Source organism: Stereum hirsutum, assembly GCF_000264905.1.
Source record: "Stereum hirsutum FP-91666 SS1 unplaced genomic scaffold STEHIscaffold_4, whole genome shotgun sequence".
NCBI classification, from domain to species: domain Eukaryota; kingdom Fungi; phylum Basidiomycota; class Agaricomycetes; order Russulales; family Stereaceae; genus Stereum; species Stereum hirsutum.
The window spans coordinates 1,126,880-1,143,194 of NW_006763134.1; the positions used below are offsets into that span (position 1 = coordinate 1,126,880).

At 50.6% G+C, this 16,315-nt stretch overlaps 5 protein-coding genes across 5 annotated transcripts; all 5 read left to right on the forward strand.

Moving 5' to 3' along the window:
* The first annotated feature begins 13 nt into the window (after positions 1–13).
* Positions 14–2,555, forward strand: STEHIDRAFT_119738 (amino acid transporter). The gene is made up of 14 exons (XM_007301833.1): positions 14–205; positions 275–296; positions 354–422; positions 481–526; positions 589–624; positions 681–822; positions 904–1,010; positions 1,080–1,328; positions 1,383–1,402; positions 1,472–1,675; positions 1,735–1,766; positions 1,829–1,947; positions 2,011–2,121; positions 2,176–2,555. The coding sequence occupies exons 1-14, from the start codon at positions 96–98 to the stop codon at positions 2,526–2,528; spliced, it is 1,620 nt and encodes a 539-aa protein (XP_007301895.1). The 5' UTR covers positions 14–95; the 3' UTR covers positions 2,529–2,555.
* A 194-nt stretch (positions 2,556–2,749) lies between these two features.
* STEHIDRAFT_166914 (uncharacterized protein) lies at positions 2,750–5,896 on the forward strand (the record flags this gene model as incomplete). Its single annotated transcript, XM_007301834.1, has 10 exons — positions 2,750–2,783; positions 2,852–3,023; positions 3,105–3,399; positions 3,450–3,764; positions 3,821–3,979; positions 4,038–4,277; positions 4,333–4,913; positions 4,977–5,244; positions 5,306–5,515; positions 5,600–5,896. The coding sequence occupies 10 exons, from the start codon at positions 2,750–2,752 to the stop codon at positions 5,621–5,623; spliced, it is 2,298 nt and encodes a 765-aa protein (XP_007301896.1). The 3' UTR covers positions 5,624–5,896.
* A 267-nt stretch (positions 5,897–6,163) lies between these two features.
* On the forward strand, positions 6,164–10,531 carry STEHIDRAFT_166915 (uncharacterized protein; the record flags this gene model as incomplete). The annotated part of the gene is made up of 23 exons (XM_007301835.1): positions 6,164–6,212; positions 6,283–6,351; positions 6,425–6,531; positions 6,590–6,610; positions 6,674–6,742; positions 6,808–6,919; positions 6,981–6,993; positions 7,051–7,076; positions 7,140–7,393; positions 7,456–7,562; positions 7,620–7,704; positions 7,755–7,817; positions 7,929–7,968; positions 8,027–8,128; positions 8,190–8,310; positions 8,368–8,400; positions 8,466–8,790; positions 8,847–9,098; positions 9,168–9,365; positions 9,422–9,496; positions 9,978–10,160; positions 10,261–10,335; positions 10,403–10,531. The coding sequence occupies 23 exons, from the start codon at positions 6,164–6,166 to the stop codon at positions 10,529–10,531; spliced, it is 2,508 nt and encodes an 835-aa protein (XP_007301897.1).
* A 410-nt stretch (positions 10,532–10,941) lies between these two features.
* On the forward strand, positions 10,942–13,649 carry STEHIDRAFT_94006 (NADPH oxidase; the record flags this gene model as incomplete). The annotated part of the gene is made up of 12 exons (XM_007301836.1): positions 10,942–11,243; positions 11,311–11,505; positions 11,574–11,696; positions 11,773–11,865; positions 11,939–12,057; positions 12,120–12,287; positions 12,350–12,570; positions 12,640–12,906; positions 12,975–13,041; positions 13,098–13,250; positions 13,354–13,482; positions 13,545–13,649. Exons 1-12 carry the CDS (start codon positions 11,096–11,098, stop codon positions 13,647–13,649), a joined length of 1,788 nt encoding a protein of 595 aa, XP_007301898.1. The 5' UTR covers positions 10,942–11,095.
* Positions 13,650–14,073: 424 nt separating this feature from the next.
* Positions 14,074–16,263, forward strand: STEHIDRAFT_119740 (FAD/NAD-P-binding domain-containing protein). The gene is made up of 3 exons (XM_007301837.1): positions 14,074–14,374; positions 14,439–14,610; positions 14,693–16,263. Exons 1-3 carry the CDS (start codon positions 14,356–14,358, stop codon positions 16,098–16,100), a joined length of 1,599 nt encoding a protein of 532 aa, XP_007301899.1. The 5' UTR covers positions 14,074–14,355; the 3' UTR covers positions 16,101–16,263.
* The last annotated feature ends 52 nt before the right edge of the window (positions 16,264–16,315 follow it).

A 16,315-nucleotide genomic window follows, 5' to 3' on the forward strand; every position in this document is an offset into this window, starting at 1 on the left:
TTTAAACGCGTACTTTACTATCAGACCAATCTCGCGCCATCCCTTCTTTTTTGCCCACTTTTTCGTGCTGTTGCTAACTAGCGTCGAGGTGGAACATGGCCGACGTAGAGATCGCGGAGAGTCGTTCAACGGACGGTGCTGTCATCGGAGCTAGGGCGACGGATGAAGACGAGTTAGCGAGGATGGGATACAAGCAAGAGTTGAAGTGAGTGCCAACTGTCTATTCTATCATCAGTCCTGCAAGTTCCTGATCATTGGCGCGGTGTGCAAATAGAAGGGAATGGGGCCTTTTACAGGTTGGCCCAGTGTCCTTGGATCTCCTTCGTCCGACGTGTAATTGCCTTTGCGTCTAGAATTTCGGCATCTCGTTTTCTATCATTAGCGTCATCACCGGTGTCCCCTCAATATTCCTGTACGGTCTGGTGCGTACGTCTACTACCAGTCTCTGTCACTTCACGCTCACGCCAACATGAAATGTAGACGACTGGAGGTCCTGCCGTTATGATTTGGGGTTGGATATTCGTTGGTACGTATGAGGCGTGCACTAAAACACTCTCTGTAATGATCACTCACCCATGACGTTGGTAGCATGCATGACTATGATGATAGGTCTCGCCATGGCTGGTATGTACCTTGCCTATTCCACCTTATAATACACCATCCGTCTTACAGCCACATAGAGATCTGCAGCGCCCACCCAACGTCCGGAGGCCCCTATTTCTGGGCAGCTATGCTCTCGCGCCCGCAAGACGCTCCCTTCGCTTCGTGGATGACCGGATGGTTCAATTTCTTAGGTCAAATAGCCGTGACCACGAGTATCAAGTGAGCTCCCGTCCCTCCTGTCTCCGTGGTCTAGATATAAGGTGCCACTGATGCAGTGTGGCGCTGACGCATGACGTTCAGCTATGCTTGTGCTACGTTTATCTCCACAGCATGTACTTTTGGTACCGCATTTGTACCCGATGCTAACACAACAATCGGTATCTACGCCGCTGTCCTCGTAACTCAAGGTACTTACTACCAATATTTTTCCCCTTTTCTTTGCGTCGATTGACAGTGATGCATGCGCAACACCACAGGTCTCATCAACACTTTCGGCGTCAGTGCCCTCAAGAACCTCAACAATATCGCCGTATGGTGGAACGCCCTGGGGACCATAGCGGTGATAATCACTGTCCTCGTCACGGCACCGACACGACAAAGTGGGGAATTCGTGTTCCGGACATTCATTGATGGGACGGGTGTAGATGGGATTGGATGGAGTGAAAGAGCGAGTCCTGCGTACGTAGTGGTGATCGGAGTGTTATTCGCGCAGTACTCATTGACTGGTACGTCCCGGATGGTATCCTTGGCTTTGAGCCGATAACTGACCGTGTGTATAGGATTTGATGCAAGCGCTCATGTAATATCCCTTTTTATGCGTGCCAGCTGAACTTGAGGAGAGAGCATCGTCGCTGACGGAATGGAGCAGATGACCGAAGAAACCCACAATGCCGCTATGTCTGGATCTATAGGAATTGTCATGGCCATCGGCGTCTCTGCTGTATTGGGCTGGGTACTCCTGGTTAGCTTGCTCTTTTCTATCCAAGACTATGACGCGGTTGTGGCGTCTGGGACGCCGGTGCCACAAATTTTCTTGGATACTGTCGGGGAGAAGGGTGGTATTGTACTCATGGTCTGTTTGGTCTCCTAAACCTCAAAACCATTCGCGTTTTATTCAGCTTGTTTGTCTAGGTAATTGTGATAGGAGCGATGTATTTCTGCGGGTGGGCCACATCGACTGAATGTGTCTCCTCGGCGGTCGCTAATAGGACAAATATGGCGACAGAGTCTTCTCGATAACTTCCAATTCTCGCATGATTTATGCATTTGCTCGTGATGGTGGTATTCCTGGACATAGGTTCTTCCACAGTGTCGATAAGCGATGGAAATCGCCTGTCCGAACTGGTGAGTCCTTGGATTTGTCTTCTGATAGCACTCAATTTAGGATTTACGGTATTGTCTGGTCAGTCTGGCTCTCTTGTCTTCTAGCTTTTCTCCTGGGATTACCCAGTCTAGGGAGCTCTGTTGCATTCTCTGCTGCCACGAGTATTGCAACTATCGGGCTGTACATTTCCTACGGTACGCCCTCCTTCTGTGCCGCCGCACGTTCCTCATTGATCAGTCTCTTCACAGCTATCCCAATTGCCCTACGAGTGATATATGCGGAGAGGTTCGTTCGCGGCCCGTTCCACCTCGGCCGCTTGTCCCTTCTCGTGGCATCTGTCGCCGTGATCTGGACCTGCTTCATATCCATAGTTTTTATTCTGCCCCAGCTCAATCCCGTCAACTCACAAACTCTAAATTACGCGATTGTTGCCGTTGGGATCGTGTTGACTTACAGTATTGGTTTCTGGTTTATTAGTGCGAGGAGGTGGTTCAGTGGTCCAGTGAAGCAGATAGAGCAGGAGACGCTCGGTGTGGATGTGATGGACCCTGCGACTGTGATTCAAGTAGAAGATAAACGCGGCAGTGTAGAGAAAGACTGATCTGATATAATAAAGTGTTACGATGAGCAAACAGGTTGCACTTCTATTACCTCGAGTTTGATGTGGCCCCTGGTGCCACACCGCAACCTAAATTGAGCTGTGATACACGCTATTTGCCTTTGTTTGTCGCGTACGTCGCGTCAAGCTTGGGCGACGTGTCCATCGACGAGCTCATACCCTGTCTTACTCTTACCTCATATCCTTCCCTCCCCTTGCCCGCCATGCTCAACTTTGAGGACGTTGAGGATCGCGATGGTGCGCTTAATTATTGTCAGAAAGACGAAGAAATTGACCCGTGGTCTGTTCGTCATCTATCCTCGCAGGTGTCCGGCTCTCGTGGAACGTCTGGCCTTCTTCTCGCATAGAAGCTAATCGGACCGTGGTCCCAATCGCTGCCCTATACACTCCGTTGAAGCAGAGGGATGACCTACCACCAGTCTTGTACGAGCCTGTGACGTGCAAGCCGCCATGTCGCGCTGTGCTGAACCCGTACTGGTGTGTACGATCATACCTATCACATCCTGACTTACCGGACTTACTTCATATACTTTACTATCTCTATGTTCTTCCTCACAGCCAAATTGACATTCGGGGGAAACTTTGGATTTGCCCATTCTGTCTCCAACGCAATGCCTTCCCGCCCCATTACAAGGACATCTCCAACACCAATCTTCCCGCTGAACTTCTCCCAAAATACACCACCATCGAATACACACTCTCCCGACCGGCTCCAGTTCCTCCCATATTCGTCTTCGTCATCGACACCTGCATGGACCCAGAGGACATGAAGGCTCTTCGCGACGCTATCGTGGTTAGCTTGAGTTTGCTTCCGCCATACGCTCTCGTTGGTCTCGTCACTTTCGGTACTATGGTGCGTCCATCATCCCTGTTGCATTGATACCGTGTACTCATTATTTCCAGACTCAAGTGCACGAGATCGGATATCAAGAGTGCAGCAAGTCGTACGTGTTCCGTGGAGGAAAGGAGTACACGCCTAAGCAGATTCAAGATATGCTCGGCCTGAGTGCCCAAAACCGTGCCGCTCCTCGACCTGGCCAGCCATTACCACCACAGACGTTCGGAGCAGCGCGCTTCTTGATGCCTGTCCAGCAATGCGAATTCCAGTTGACCGGTATTCTAGAGGCTCTCTCTCGAGACCCATGGCCAGTGGCGAACGATAAGCGTGCGCTGCGCTGTACCGGTGTGGCATTGAGTGTTGCTGTGGGGTTGCTGGAGGTACGTATCCGCCCATAATACTTCTTTTGGTCTCGGTACTTACTCCATAGTTTTAGACAACTTTCCCTAACAGCGGCGCTCGTATCATGTTGTTCGCTGGCGGTCCCGCAACCGAAGGACCCGGAATGGTCGTGAGCAACGAGTTGAAGGAGCCTATTCGGTCGCACCACGACATCGAGAGGGATAGCGTCAAGCACTTCAAGCGTGCGACCAAGGTGCGAATCATCCTCACTCATGACCGGCCATATAATATATTGATAGCCCATTCTTTAGTTCTACGAGAGCTTGGCCAAGCGCGCGTCCAACAACGGCCACACGATCGATCTTTTCGCTGGTTGCCTGGACCAAGTCGGTCTTTTGGAGATGAAATCCATGCCCAATTCAACGAACGGTGTCATCGTCCTTTCCGACTCTTTCGCCACCTCCATCTTCAAGCAGAGCTTCTTGCGCGTATTCAACAAAGACGACCAGGGAGCTCTGCAGATGGGCTTTAACGCCACATTTGACGTCCAGGTATGTTGGCCCCTATTCAACCCTTCCGGACACATTTTGAACAAGGATTTTGTAGACGACCAAGGAGCTCAAGGTGTCTGGTCTTATTGGCCACGCCATTTCTGCGGCCAAGAAATCAGCCTGTGTTGGTGAGACGGAGATCGGTATTGGGCAGACATCAGCGTGGAAGATCAACGCAATCGACCCACGCACATCCGAGGCTGTCTACTTCGAAGTCGTCACTCCCGCTGGACAACCTCTTCAACCCGGTTCGCGAGGTCTCATCCAGTTCGTCACCCACTATCAACATTCCTCCGGCCAGATGCGCCTCCGCGTCACCACCATCGCTCGCAATTTCGCAGAAGCAGGCTCTCCCTCCATCGCTGCCTCGTTCGACCAGGAAGCCGCGGCGGTTCTGATGGCAAGGATCGCCGTCTTCAAGGCTGAGATCGATGACAGTAGCCCCGACGTGTTGAGATGGTTGGATAGGATGTTGATCCGGTTGTGTCAGAAGTTCGCGGATTACAGGAAGGAAGACCCGACGAGCTTCAGGTTGTCGGACAACTTCAGTATTTATCCGCAGTTCATGTTCCACTTGCGTAGGAGTCAGTTCCTCCAGGTGTTCAACAACAGTCCGGATGAGACGGCGTTCTACCGGTGAGTGTCGCGTGTGGCGTATGAGCCTGTGTGTGGCGTTACTGACCTATGCGTTTTGTGTAGACATGTCTTGAACGAGGAGGACGTGAACAACTCCCTTATCATGATCCAACCCACGTTGATGTCATATGGCCTCGACGTCTCACCCCAGCCCGTACTGCTCGACAGTGTCTCTATCAAGCCCGACGTGGTCCTCCTCCTCGACACCTTCTTCCACATCCTCATCTTCCACGGCGAGACCGTCGCTCAGTGGCGCAAAGCGGGTTATCAAGACCAAGAGGGTTACGAGAACCTGAAGGAGTTGCTTGAGCTGCCCGTCAATGATGCTCAGGTCTGTATCCACAGAGTCTCCTACCTTGCCAAATTACTAACCAGCCAAACCTCATCTACAGGACCTCCTCGCGGATCGCTCTCCCATTCCACGATACATTGTCTGTGACCAAGGAGGCAGTCAGGCTCGATTCTTGTTGTCCAAGCTGAACCCCTCGACGACCCACATGTCGACTAGTATGTATGGTTCTGGGCCCGCGGCTGGTGGGGGACAGGCTATCTTCACGGATGATGTGAGCTTGCAAGTGTTCATGGAGCATCTGAAGCGTTTGGTGCGTACTCTTCATTCTCATCCCTTCTAACCTGCAACGTCGTGTGAGATTCTAATTGCGGTTTTCACTTGGCCCTTGTAATAGGCTGTGGGCGCACAAACGAATTAGACGTTTTGATCTTGGCTGTCTTGAGGGCGCCTTGCATGGAGTGTGTCACTTAGCTTTTATTTTTTACCGTCTTCTCTGCTGTGTGTCTTGTGGAGGTCCCTTCGTTTTCTTCTCACTTCTTATCTGTCGATGCAAAAGCTCGAATTCACATTATCGCCGTCATGGGTGCGGGGGCGTTACGCCGTCTGTGTGGATGAGTTTATAACAGTGAATGCCTATTTCACTGTGACTGGTCTCTCTGGCCTTAACCTTGCTCGGAAATGGTCTTGTTCCGTCCCAATCCTGGATCATTTGTCGCCAAGCTCTGCCAAGCGACTTGGTTCCATCTTGCCGTACAGAGAATACGACGTATTTCCTCTTGGATCTTACGATTGAACGACGGCGAGCGCCTATCATCATGAGCGTCGACGGTGGTGATAAACAGACCGTGTGTTCGACAATAATACACCACGTCAGTCTGCAGGTTTATACGGGCGCTTAATACTTCGACTGGAGGTATATAAGTAATGTCTCATAGAGGTACAGCAGCGCTCTAAGTGCATGTCTTCCGAGCCCATCAGCCTCCAAATGGCCGATCCTCTGACCATAGGTGAGTGATGCTTGATCAGCCTCGAACCCCTTCGTCCGATCGAGTATTGAGTTTGCATTTGACACGCTAGGGCGCTACATCGCAGCCGCCACTCGCAGCGTACAAGACGCAGAAGTAGTAATTGACAAGGTAGCCAATGGTGAATAGTTCATTCACATTCCTTTTTAGCTGTTACGGAAGTCTAACGACCGGATGATTGGGCCATTGTATAGCGAAAGTTCCGAGCAGATCAAGGGAGCTCTCGAGGAAGGTCTTGAGCGCTACTAACCAAGTCATCCGTGTAGTTGAGGGTATAGCAGAGCTGGATCCTGTGGCGAAGGTGCGTCAAGTTCTTTCGCTCGAAGAGGGTGTCTGTTGATATTGGCTCGCAACTCCAGGCTGTTGTGACTGTGTTCAAGGTTCGACTGACTTCGACTGCGTTTGACTGCAGTCGAGGCTTATGATATTGCGATATTGCCTAGGCCATTGTGCAACTCGAAGCTACACGGCGCGATAACGATGAACGAATTCTTGTTGTTCATCATACTATGGTATTCACCCGTTTGTCTAGTCTGGAGGTCGCGTCGATGTGAAAGACTGACCTTTTGATTTCTAGAGCTTGTCTATTTTCGCGCTGCGGTATCTGGCAGATATCATGATCACCGAGGGTGTCATAGAAGCATTAGAGGGACCATTACAAAAGATGAAGAAGACTACAGAGAGCTTTGGTAGGTCCAGCCATTGTATCTCGTGCCGAGGCGAAAGAAATCACTAAGAGCCCCCGTGTAGGCAACTTTGCTGCGTAAGTCCATAAAATTTGGTCCTGCGATTACGCACTCGCTCATACATGTCTCGTCAGACTGTATTATTCCGAGAGACGCATTGGTAAGGGTTCATTGTTTAGTGAGCATGTTTCGATTCTGATGGCCAACTGCTTTGACTCTACAGTGCGCTTTCTCAAAGCCGCAGACATGCGCGAGAAGTTGCATAAGTATGCTGCAGACTTCAGCGCACACAAGAATGAAGTGCACGATGTGATAAGAATTCAGACCGCAGTGACCATCGTCGATATACGGACACAAATTGATGTCATCGGAGGCAGCCTGTTCAAAATTCTCTCTACGCTAGGCGAGGATGGAAGGAGGGAAAAGGAGGCGGCCAAGCTGGTGCAGATGTATGGGTCTGTCGAAGCTGTCCTTTCGGTAGGTCTCCCTCGATGACTCTTCTGGTTCCTTCGAAGCACTACTCAATGGACGGTGGCCAGAATGACACATGGCTATCCGAGGTTGCACGAAAACTGGGCGAGAAGATGAATCAGAGTATCAGGATGGACCTGCACCAAGACCTTGACCAGCTTCTTGCTGGAAACGAGTGTGTACCTCCACTGTCAATTGAGACATCTCAATGCATGGTTTAATCCTCTTTCAGGGAACAATGGAAGAAGAAGATGGGTGGTGCTGTTATTCAGATCACCGATGCCGTGGACAGGTCGAGGAACGCTATACTACGGCAGGTTTGTTCGTTTAGCACTATTCTCCCTTTTGGTATGAATCTTGCTCGTAGTTAAATGAAGGCCCTCACGAGCTACTTCAAGATGAAGACATCAAGAAGATATGGAAAGGTGTGTTCTCACTTCCAATGACCACGGTGCACGGATACTGACCGTCCATACCACCAGATATGGTAGGGCTATGAAACCACTATGAATGGGGTACTATCGACTGAGGATTGTCGTAGAAATGGAGGAATAGCGTCAAGCGCCGCGTGTTCGTGGACGGTGCGACACTGTTTATTGAGTGTTCATCATGGTGAAAGCTGACCGGACGTCATAACAGCAATACACGATCACTACCACCAGAAGTTTCAGGAACACTTCATCGAGAAAGGGACATTACACCCTGATTACTGGACTCTTCAGATCCTCTCGAAAGTCATGTGTAAGTCATACCCCTTGGACCCTTCATTGAGCTACCGTCGATACGTCCAAACATCATCTAGTTCATTCGGCCATCGGAGATGCCGTCGACGATGACAGCAGTGGTTTCGTCTCCGTGTACGAGACAAACAACTTTCTGTTCCGTCGTCCATCGAAGTGGAGCGTGCCAGAATGGTTTGCTTTGTATGCATTCTCTCTATCTCCTTTCCGTTTCGAGCTCATAAACCGACATTCTTCCAGCTGGGCACAGGGATGGTCTGACGCCAACCTCATGTCAGTGCTTTTCTGTTCTGTGAAATTCCACGGAGTTTTCTCATTAAACACGCTCTCTTATTCAGATATTGTGATCGCATACAGGAAGCTCTCTACGAGATCAAACGTTCTGCTCGATCTGTCAAACCCGAGAATAAAGAGGACATCAAGAAACTGTTGAAGCTTGTATCCTCATTCCTCCATGCCATCGTACCCTGGTCACTGGACGCTGAAGACCTGGATTTCCCGAGTGTGCGAGTGGAGGACGAAGCTTACGCTGAGGAACTAGGGCACCTACAACGTGAGTACGCCGAAATGCAAGAACAAAGAATACAGCCACTTTTAGACGACACGGTTATCGACGACGAGGCTTCCTTGACCGCAATCATTGGCCACTCTCGCATTGAAATCGTGCGTTATACTGTGGAGCTTGCTTCAAACCATCACTCACTGCATATGTTTTGTAGTCAATTATGCCGCTGATGTGTGCTTGGCTAAACACACTTCACAACGTTGTCAGAAATGCGGAACACCAGCTGATAGAAGATACAGAAGACGAAGACCCGCTGAACGTGCTCAAAGTCGAGATGGTCACGATCTTGTATATTTTCCATTCAAGGATGCAGGAACTCGGGCGTGTATGGCGTCAGCAGCGAATGAGCGTGACGGTTCAAGTTGAATCTTTTTGTGGGGGCATATTTAGTACATGGTATGAAAAGGTCAGTCATCCAAAAGAATACAGAGAACGGACGATTTGAACATTTTGTCGCATGGCTTCTCTACCCCAGTCTCAAAAATCTGATAATGTGCTGAAGAGGCTCATGTTGGAAGTTGACGGCGAAGACGATGACGACGACGTTGATGAGGCTTTGAGCCATAGTGGGATTGACAATGTTCAGGGCCCCGGGCCTGCCCCAAGTACTATTGCTACTGATTACCAGGAGACAGCGCCCGAAGAACGACTGAAGGGCGACCTGGATCAAAAGGTGCGATATAATGCGGAGCTCTCCACGGTCATCCTCTAACCAATGTCTTTGTCTAGGTGCAACAAGTTTGGAAGCGAGTTGTATCTTTGGATGCACGTCTTGGAAACATCGAGAGCATGCTTCGCGCCTTGGTGATAGCCAGTCACACGTACGATCCTACTCAGTCTGCGAGCCTACACTCTGCCAGTGACGATGAACATATATCGGCATCGTGACCGGAATCCTGACAAGGACAGTATGCCTCCGTCGATGACCAGGAATTGGAAACGAGGAGACCGTATATCGAGTGTGAGAGAGGTTTGAGGGTATGAAGGACAATAAAACCGACAAAGATAGCAAAGCACGCGCTTGTGATATATTCTCCTATGCGGTTGGTCACAGGAGAGACTTATGATACACGCCAGATGCTCCTATACCTTGAGTATCTTCCACGATGCAGGAACTCGGGCGTGTGTGGTGTCAACGACTCGGACGAATGTGCGCGGCGATTCAAGGCGAGTACTTCTGTGGGTGTATATTTAGTGCGTGATATGAAAAGGTCAGGCGTCCATGAAGTTATTTAGATCGCGGAGACAATTTAGACCATCGGATGACCTGATTGCTCTATTTTAGTCCCCAAAAGCAGACAATGTGCTATGCCTGCAGGTTGACGGCGAGGACGACGGTGAGAACGCCGATAAGGACGATGATGAAAATGGTGAGAATGAAGGTGATCAAAAGCGTGAACCTACCCCAAACATCGTCGGGACCGATGATGCACCTCAAGAAAGGTTGACGGGCGACCTTGACCAAAAGGTACGATGAAAAATTTCGCCCAATATCGTCTTCTTATCCTCGATAGGTTCAGCAAGTCTGGAAGCAGTCGTAGCTTTGGATACCCGTCTTGGAAACATAGAGTCTGCTTCGTCCCTCGGTGATTGCCAGCAGTGGGCAGAACACAAATGTGGTTTCCTCTGCGAACCCGCCGATCGTGCGAGTGTTGGCGCCATGTCTACCAACGCAGCAGTGCGATGGATCCACTTCGCACTCACGACCAGGACCGTGACGGACCCCTTGGTTTCTATATAACGGCCATGGCGGAAGACGAGCAAGTCAAACGCGGAGTATTCGAAGTGGAGCCTGAGGATGTAGAAGGGGGTGGAGCGAACAAGTTCGGAAGAAGGTAATGAAGAGCTTCAGTATAAGTATAGGAAGTATACACACTTGCCATGTAGTAGATTATCGTAGTACTCCTTCTACGCAACGACTGTCCTCTGTGATTTGGCTGAGTCGACATAGAGACTGGCGGCCGAGTAGAGCCACACAAGCCATATACTGAGGGAGCGGTAGGTCACCGACAGAACGGAACCGCATCGTCGTGATGATCAACATCGCCGCAGTTCGTCGAGGTCGCACAAGCCGTGTTTTCGAAGCATCCAGGCCGGACGTGTGCTATTTTTGTACCGTTTTCCCTGCCAACCTGCTGTTGCTATCATGACTAATCTGTTTTGTCGTGCGTTGCGAGGGATGCTGATGATAAAGGAAAGAGCGCGAGGGACTGAGCGTCTTTCCCTTGGCCCGGCTTGTTCTCCACCTCATCGTCAATTGAGGTCAACTCTGGTGTCATTGTCTTTCTTGCTCGGGTTCGGTTTTCGACTTTCATCTTTACTCAACTGTAGGCTGGTCCTTCGTTTCCGCTTTTTCTTTGGATTTCAGTTGTACACGCTCCTTCGAGTCACCCGTTCCTTCCAATGGCCAACGATTTCGATTTCGCAGACCGCGGTCTCTCCAAGTCTCCAGCCCTTTCCGATGCCCCTTCACGCCATCTCCAGCGCAATGCGACTGAGCGCAAGCGCTTGCAAGGCCTGAACCTCTCCAGGACCAGTACAACAAACTCATGTGCGTCCACACTCTATACTTTATTTCATTCTTATATATCATCATTCTGAATAACGCTCTGTTCTAGCTGCGCCGAAAGCACCTTATAAGCCCGGCTCATGGGGGGAGAAGTTCAACCTGTGGATGATCAATGAGGGTCCTAGGCGAATTTTCTTCTTCGTCTTCATCTTCCTGCACATGGCTGTCGCCGCGTTCGGTACCGTGCATTATGCGTTGAAGGATAATTTGGTTGGGGCGAGACAGACTTTCGGTTCTACCTTCGGTGAGTTATAGTTTCGCATTCTTCGTTCCAGAAAAGTAGCGCTGACGTGGATCAATTGTGACGGACAGTGATTGCGAGAGCCGCCGCATTGGTCTTGCACGTCGATGTGATCTTTATTCTGCTCCCTATTTGCCGCAACTTCATTTCTGTAATGAGGCAGACGAGGCTCGGAGCTGTCATCCCGTTCGATAGTAAGTCAACTCTGCTTCTTTCGAGTTCTATGCTGATTCTTACTAACTGCGGACTTCGTGATATGGCGCTTAATAGAGAACATCACGTTCCACAAAGCTGTCGCTTGGGCCATCGTTTGGGGAAGTCTCATTCATACTATCGCTCACATTTTCAACTTGACATGGCTCAGTACGTTGATCATCATCCATTCACCGTCCTAATATGTCGTGATAATACTTACGCATCTACGTGACTATGTCAGCTCTGGCCAACACCAGTGCGGACACTCCTGCTAAGAAGGTTGCCTTCTGGCTCAGTGCCAACTTCATTATCGGCCCTCTGTGGACGGGCTGGTTAATGTGGATTGCTCTGGGTACCATGGTACGCCTCCTCCTGCCATAAAGGTCCTTCCGTATTCAACGCTCATATTCCCATGACGACAGGTCTTCTTCGCTATCGAGAAACGTCGTCGTGCCCACTTCGAACGCTTCTGGTATTCTCACCATCTCTTCGTCGTGTTCTTCTTGCTCTGGCAATTCCATGGCATGTTCTGCATGATCAAGCCCGACAGGCCACCTTATTGTTCATTCAATACTATCGGAGTGTTCTGGGTACGTATCAGACCTCTACCACTTCTCGCCCTCTTATGAACACATCCATTCCACTTTCATAGCGTTACTGGCTCGTCGGAGGTGTCATCTGGATCTACGAGCGTATCCTTCGTGAAGTCCGTTCTCGCCACCGTACCTACGTCTCCAAAGTCATCCAACACCCTTCGGACGTCGTCGAGGTCCAGATCAAGAAAGACCACACGACCCCGAAGGCTGGACAATACATCTTCATTAACTGTCCCGAAGTTTCTCACTTCCAATGGCATCCTTTCACCTTGACCAGGTACGGGGGGTTTTTTTTTACTGCGTTTCTCGCACAGGAGGGCATACTAACTGACGGCTGCGTACACAGCTCCCCCGAGGAGGACTACATCTCCGTCCACATTCGTATGGCCGGCGACTGGACCCGCGCATTCGCCACCGCTCTCGGCTGTGAGTTCACCAAGGGCAAGAAAGGCGAAATCGATGCGGTCGGTGGGAAAGTCGTCCCGCCGCCTCTCCAGAAGGTGTTACCGCGTGTGATGGTGGACGGACCTTTCGGTACCGCTAGTGAGGACTTCTTGAACTATGAGACCGTTCTCCTTGTCGGAGCCGGTATTGGTGTCACGCCGTTCGCTTCGTACGTCTTGTCTACTGTTCCGTTTACCCCAGTGTTACTTGTGATGACTGATCATTTTCACTACTTAGCATTCTCAAGTCCATCTGGTACCGTATGAACAACCTCAACAACGGGAAGCCTACGAGGCTGTCTAAGGTATGGACACCTTAGACTAGTTGTCGGGTCTTTTAATTGATTGCGCCCTCTTCAAGGTCTATTTCACTTGGGTCATTCGTGACTTCTCATCCGCCGAGTGGTTCCGTTCGTTGCTCGCTGCCATCGAGGAGAACGACACACAGAACAGGATCGAGATCCACATCTACACGACGGCCAAGGTCAACGAAGCCGATATGAACAACATCATCGTACGTGTCGTGGTCCACCTTACCTTCCTGAAGACCTCCATTGGGATCCGTTGCCCCGATAATTCATCTCCAGAGCTGACGTTTGATTGATGGTTGTCTACAGGTTCATGATGTGGGCGCCGAGAAAGATGCCATCACTTCTCTTCGCGCTCCGACTCACTTCGGTAGGCCCAACTGGGACCGTGTCTTCTCGTCCATCGCGGACAAGCATCCCGACACGGATGTCGGCGTCGTACGTATTCTCCCTCTCAACTCGCAACTTCCGAACCGACGATTGACCTGACTCTCTTACAGTTCTTCTGTGGTCCTGCCGTGCTTTCGAAGCAGTTGCACGTCATGTCGAACAAGTGGTCTGACCCGGCTGGAACGAAGTTCTTCTTCAGCAAGGAGAACTTCTAGATCTTTTCTTGTGGTACTGAGGGTTTCGTCGGCGAACGATATTGTTATGGTTATGGCTAGGGTCTCTTTGTGCGCGTATGTAGACGGTGTGTTTGTGGATATGTTGCTGGCACAGACTTTGCTCCGCAGATAATTTCACTGTAACTGGATTTCTGCCTCATGCTGCGGGAACCTGGAAAGGGAAGGGCCACAGTGCCACTTGAAGGTTCCGGCATCAAAAAGTCCTCCTTGCACAACACCAGTTCCTGTCTTCTTCACGCGCAGAAATGAAGATGTACAAGGCCTCTTGTGTAGTACTTGCGTAGAATTCGTCAGACCAGGCTCGGTTTGCATCTTGCTCTGGCAGTGAAAGACTGGCCGCATACAGCCGAGCTCGTTCGAAGCGCGTCTTTATCGCGCAACACGGAGCGTCGACGGCGCAAAAGGAACCCTTGACTCAAATACGGAGAAAAATGGACATTTCCACCTTATCGCTCATCTTCTACGTTCCAGGTCTGGCTGGATCTATCGGAGCCTCTGAATCATTTTGAGACGGAGAGGCGTGATCTTCTCATCCTCTGAGAGAACCCGAGAGGAGCCGAGAAAGTGCAATCCTTTTCAATTTTGTCTCGGACTGTGCTTTCTACTTCCCGTACCATCTTGACTAGAATCATATTCTTGTTTCACTTTTAGGGTATTAGACAAGCTTGTCTTTGAACCATTGGGCATGACGGACCAGATTCTTAGTGAGTTCAGCTCAGTCAACGTTTCCATACATGGAGTTCCTGCTGATTGAAACTGTCCATTCAGACGAGCAGCCGAGCAGCGGCCCCAATGGACATGCTAAGAAACGTATCTGTATCGTCGGTGGAGGTGCGAACGCTTTGGGAACACTCAAAGTGCTCGCGGACACACCTCAGGTAAAGTCTGGTTTCTGGACAATAGTCGCGTATGAGGAAAGGGACAGCATTGGCGGTATATGGTGCGTACAATTCCTTAGCTTCTGAGCTGAAGCAGGAAGTTCTCCAATGCGTTATTTCTAACTACCTGCACTATCGTTCTAGGTATCCTGCCCCGCCTACTACGGACCCACCCAAAACGCCCCTATACGACTCTCTCCATACCAATATACCTCATCCTTCCATGTGCTTCCCTTCCTATTCCTTCCCACCCTCAACACCACTTTTTCCGACTGCTCCTGTCGTCCTACGTTACCTCGAGTCTTACGCCACACACTTCTCGCTCCATCAATACATCCGTCTCAACACCCACGTCACCTCCACTTTCTGGGACTCTGCAGCCCAACTCTGGCGGGTAAAGTTGAGCACAGGAGTAGAGGAGAGTTACGAATTTCTGGTGGCAGCGAATGGGCATTACAGGGATCCAAAGTATCCCGATACGAAGGGGCTAGGAGCGTGGATCGAGAAGGGAAAGGCGAAACACTCGGTCTATTACCGCAACCCGGCAGCGTACGCAGGTTCGAAAAAGATTGTCATCGTAGGCGGAGGGCCTAGTGCTATCGACCTCGTCACCGACATCCGGTACTCCTGCCCCGGTATTCAAGTCGTCGTGCAATCTATCGCGGGCGCTCAGGGTCCAGGTTTTTGGAACTATGCTCCCGACGCCCCAGATCATAGAAAGAAAGGAAAAGTAGAGCGTTATGGCGACTTGGAAACTGGAGAGGTTGTTTTCGAGGACGGGACGGTTGAGACCGGAGTGGATTTCGTCTTTGTGGCGACGGGGTATAACATCACGTTCCCATTTTTGAGGGAGCAGTTACCTCAGGCCGAATCTCCCTCTCCCGCCTCGATCACCATCGCGTCTCCCAATCCACCATTGGAGACACCTCTCTTCAACTCAACCCGCCATGTTTTCCCACTTGCAAGACATCTCTTCCCTCTGAACGCTTCGTTCCCGCCACATGTCATAGCCTTCCCCGGTCTTCCACACCGAATCGCACCCTTCCCCATATTCGAAGACCAGGCGCGGGCCATCGTACGTGTCATCGCCGACGGCCCCTCCGCCATCTCGATCCCAGACGAGAAAGCTCTCCTTGTCTCCCGGCTTAAGCGCGTCGCTCAACTGGCAAACGAGCCTGATCCCGCGGCCGCGTCTGACTCAGAGGACCAAGAGCTTCCTGACCCGTTCAGCGAACCCATCTCTCACCTCTGGTTCCGATTTGGCCAGCACGAAACGTTCGACTATCGGAAAGAGCTTCGTGTATTTGCTGAACCCTCTAGTACCTGGGAACCTTACTCTTGGGAACTCGAGCTCTGGGATCGTCGTGATTCTATAAGAGCGGAGTGGAAGGAATTGGTGAAGCAGGGTGAGGCGGATAAGTGGGTTGAGGGGGTTGGAGAGAAGGGAGGAGAGGAAGGGATGTTGGAGTGGGTCGAGGTTTGTAGGAAGTTGATAAAGAGGTATGATGGGCGGGTGGGTAAGGAAGAGACAAAGGTCGCGGAGGCGGAGTAGGAGATTGGCTAGCACTGAACAGAATGCGGAGGGGCGATTTATGAATTAGATTGTTAGAGGTGTAGAAATAGTGTACGCTGTATCAATCACTAGACTAAGCCGCATGGTCGTGCTTGCGAAGGAGTATGTCCACTCAGACCACCACACCCGTAGACTTGACGAAGAGAGGAAATTTCATTGTCGACAACCAAAGAAAAGGCTATGGTTAAAATCGA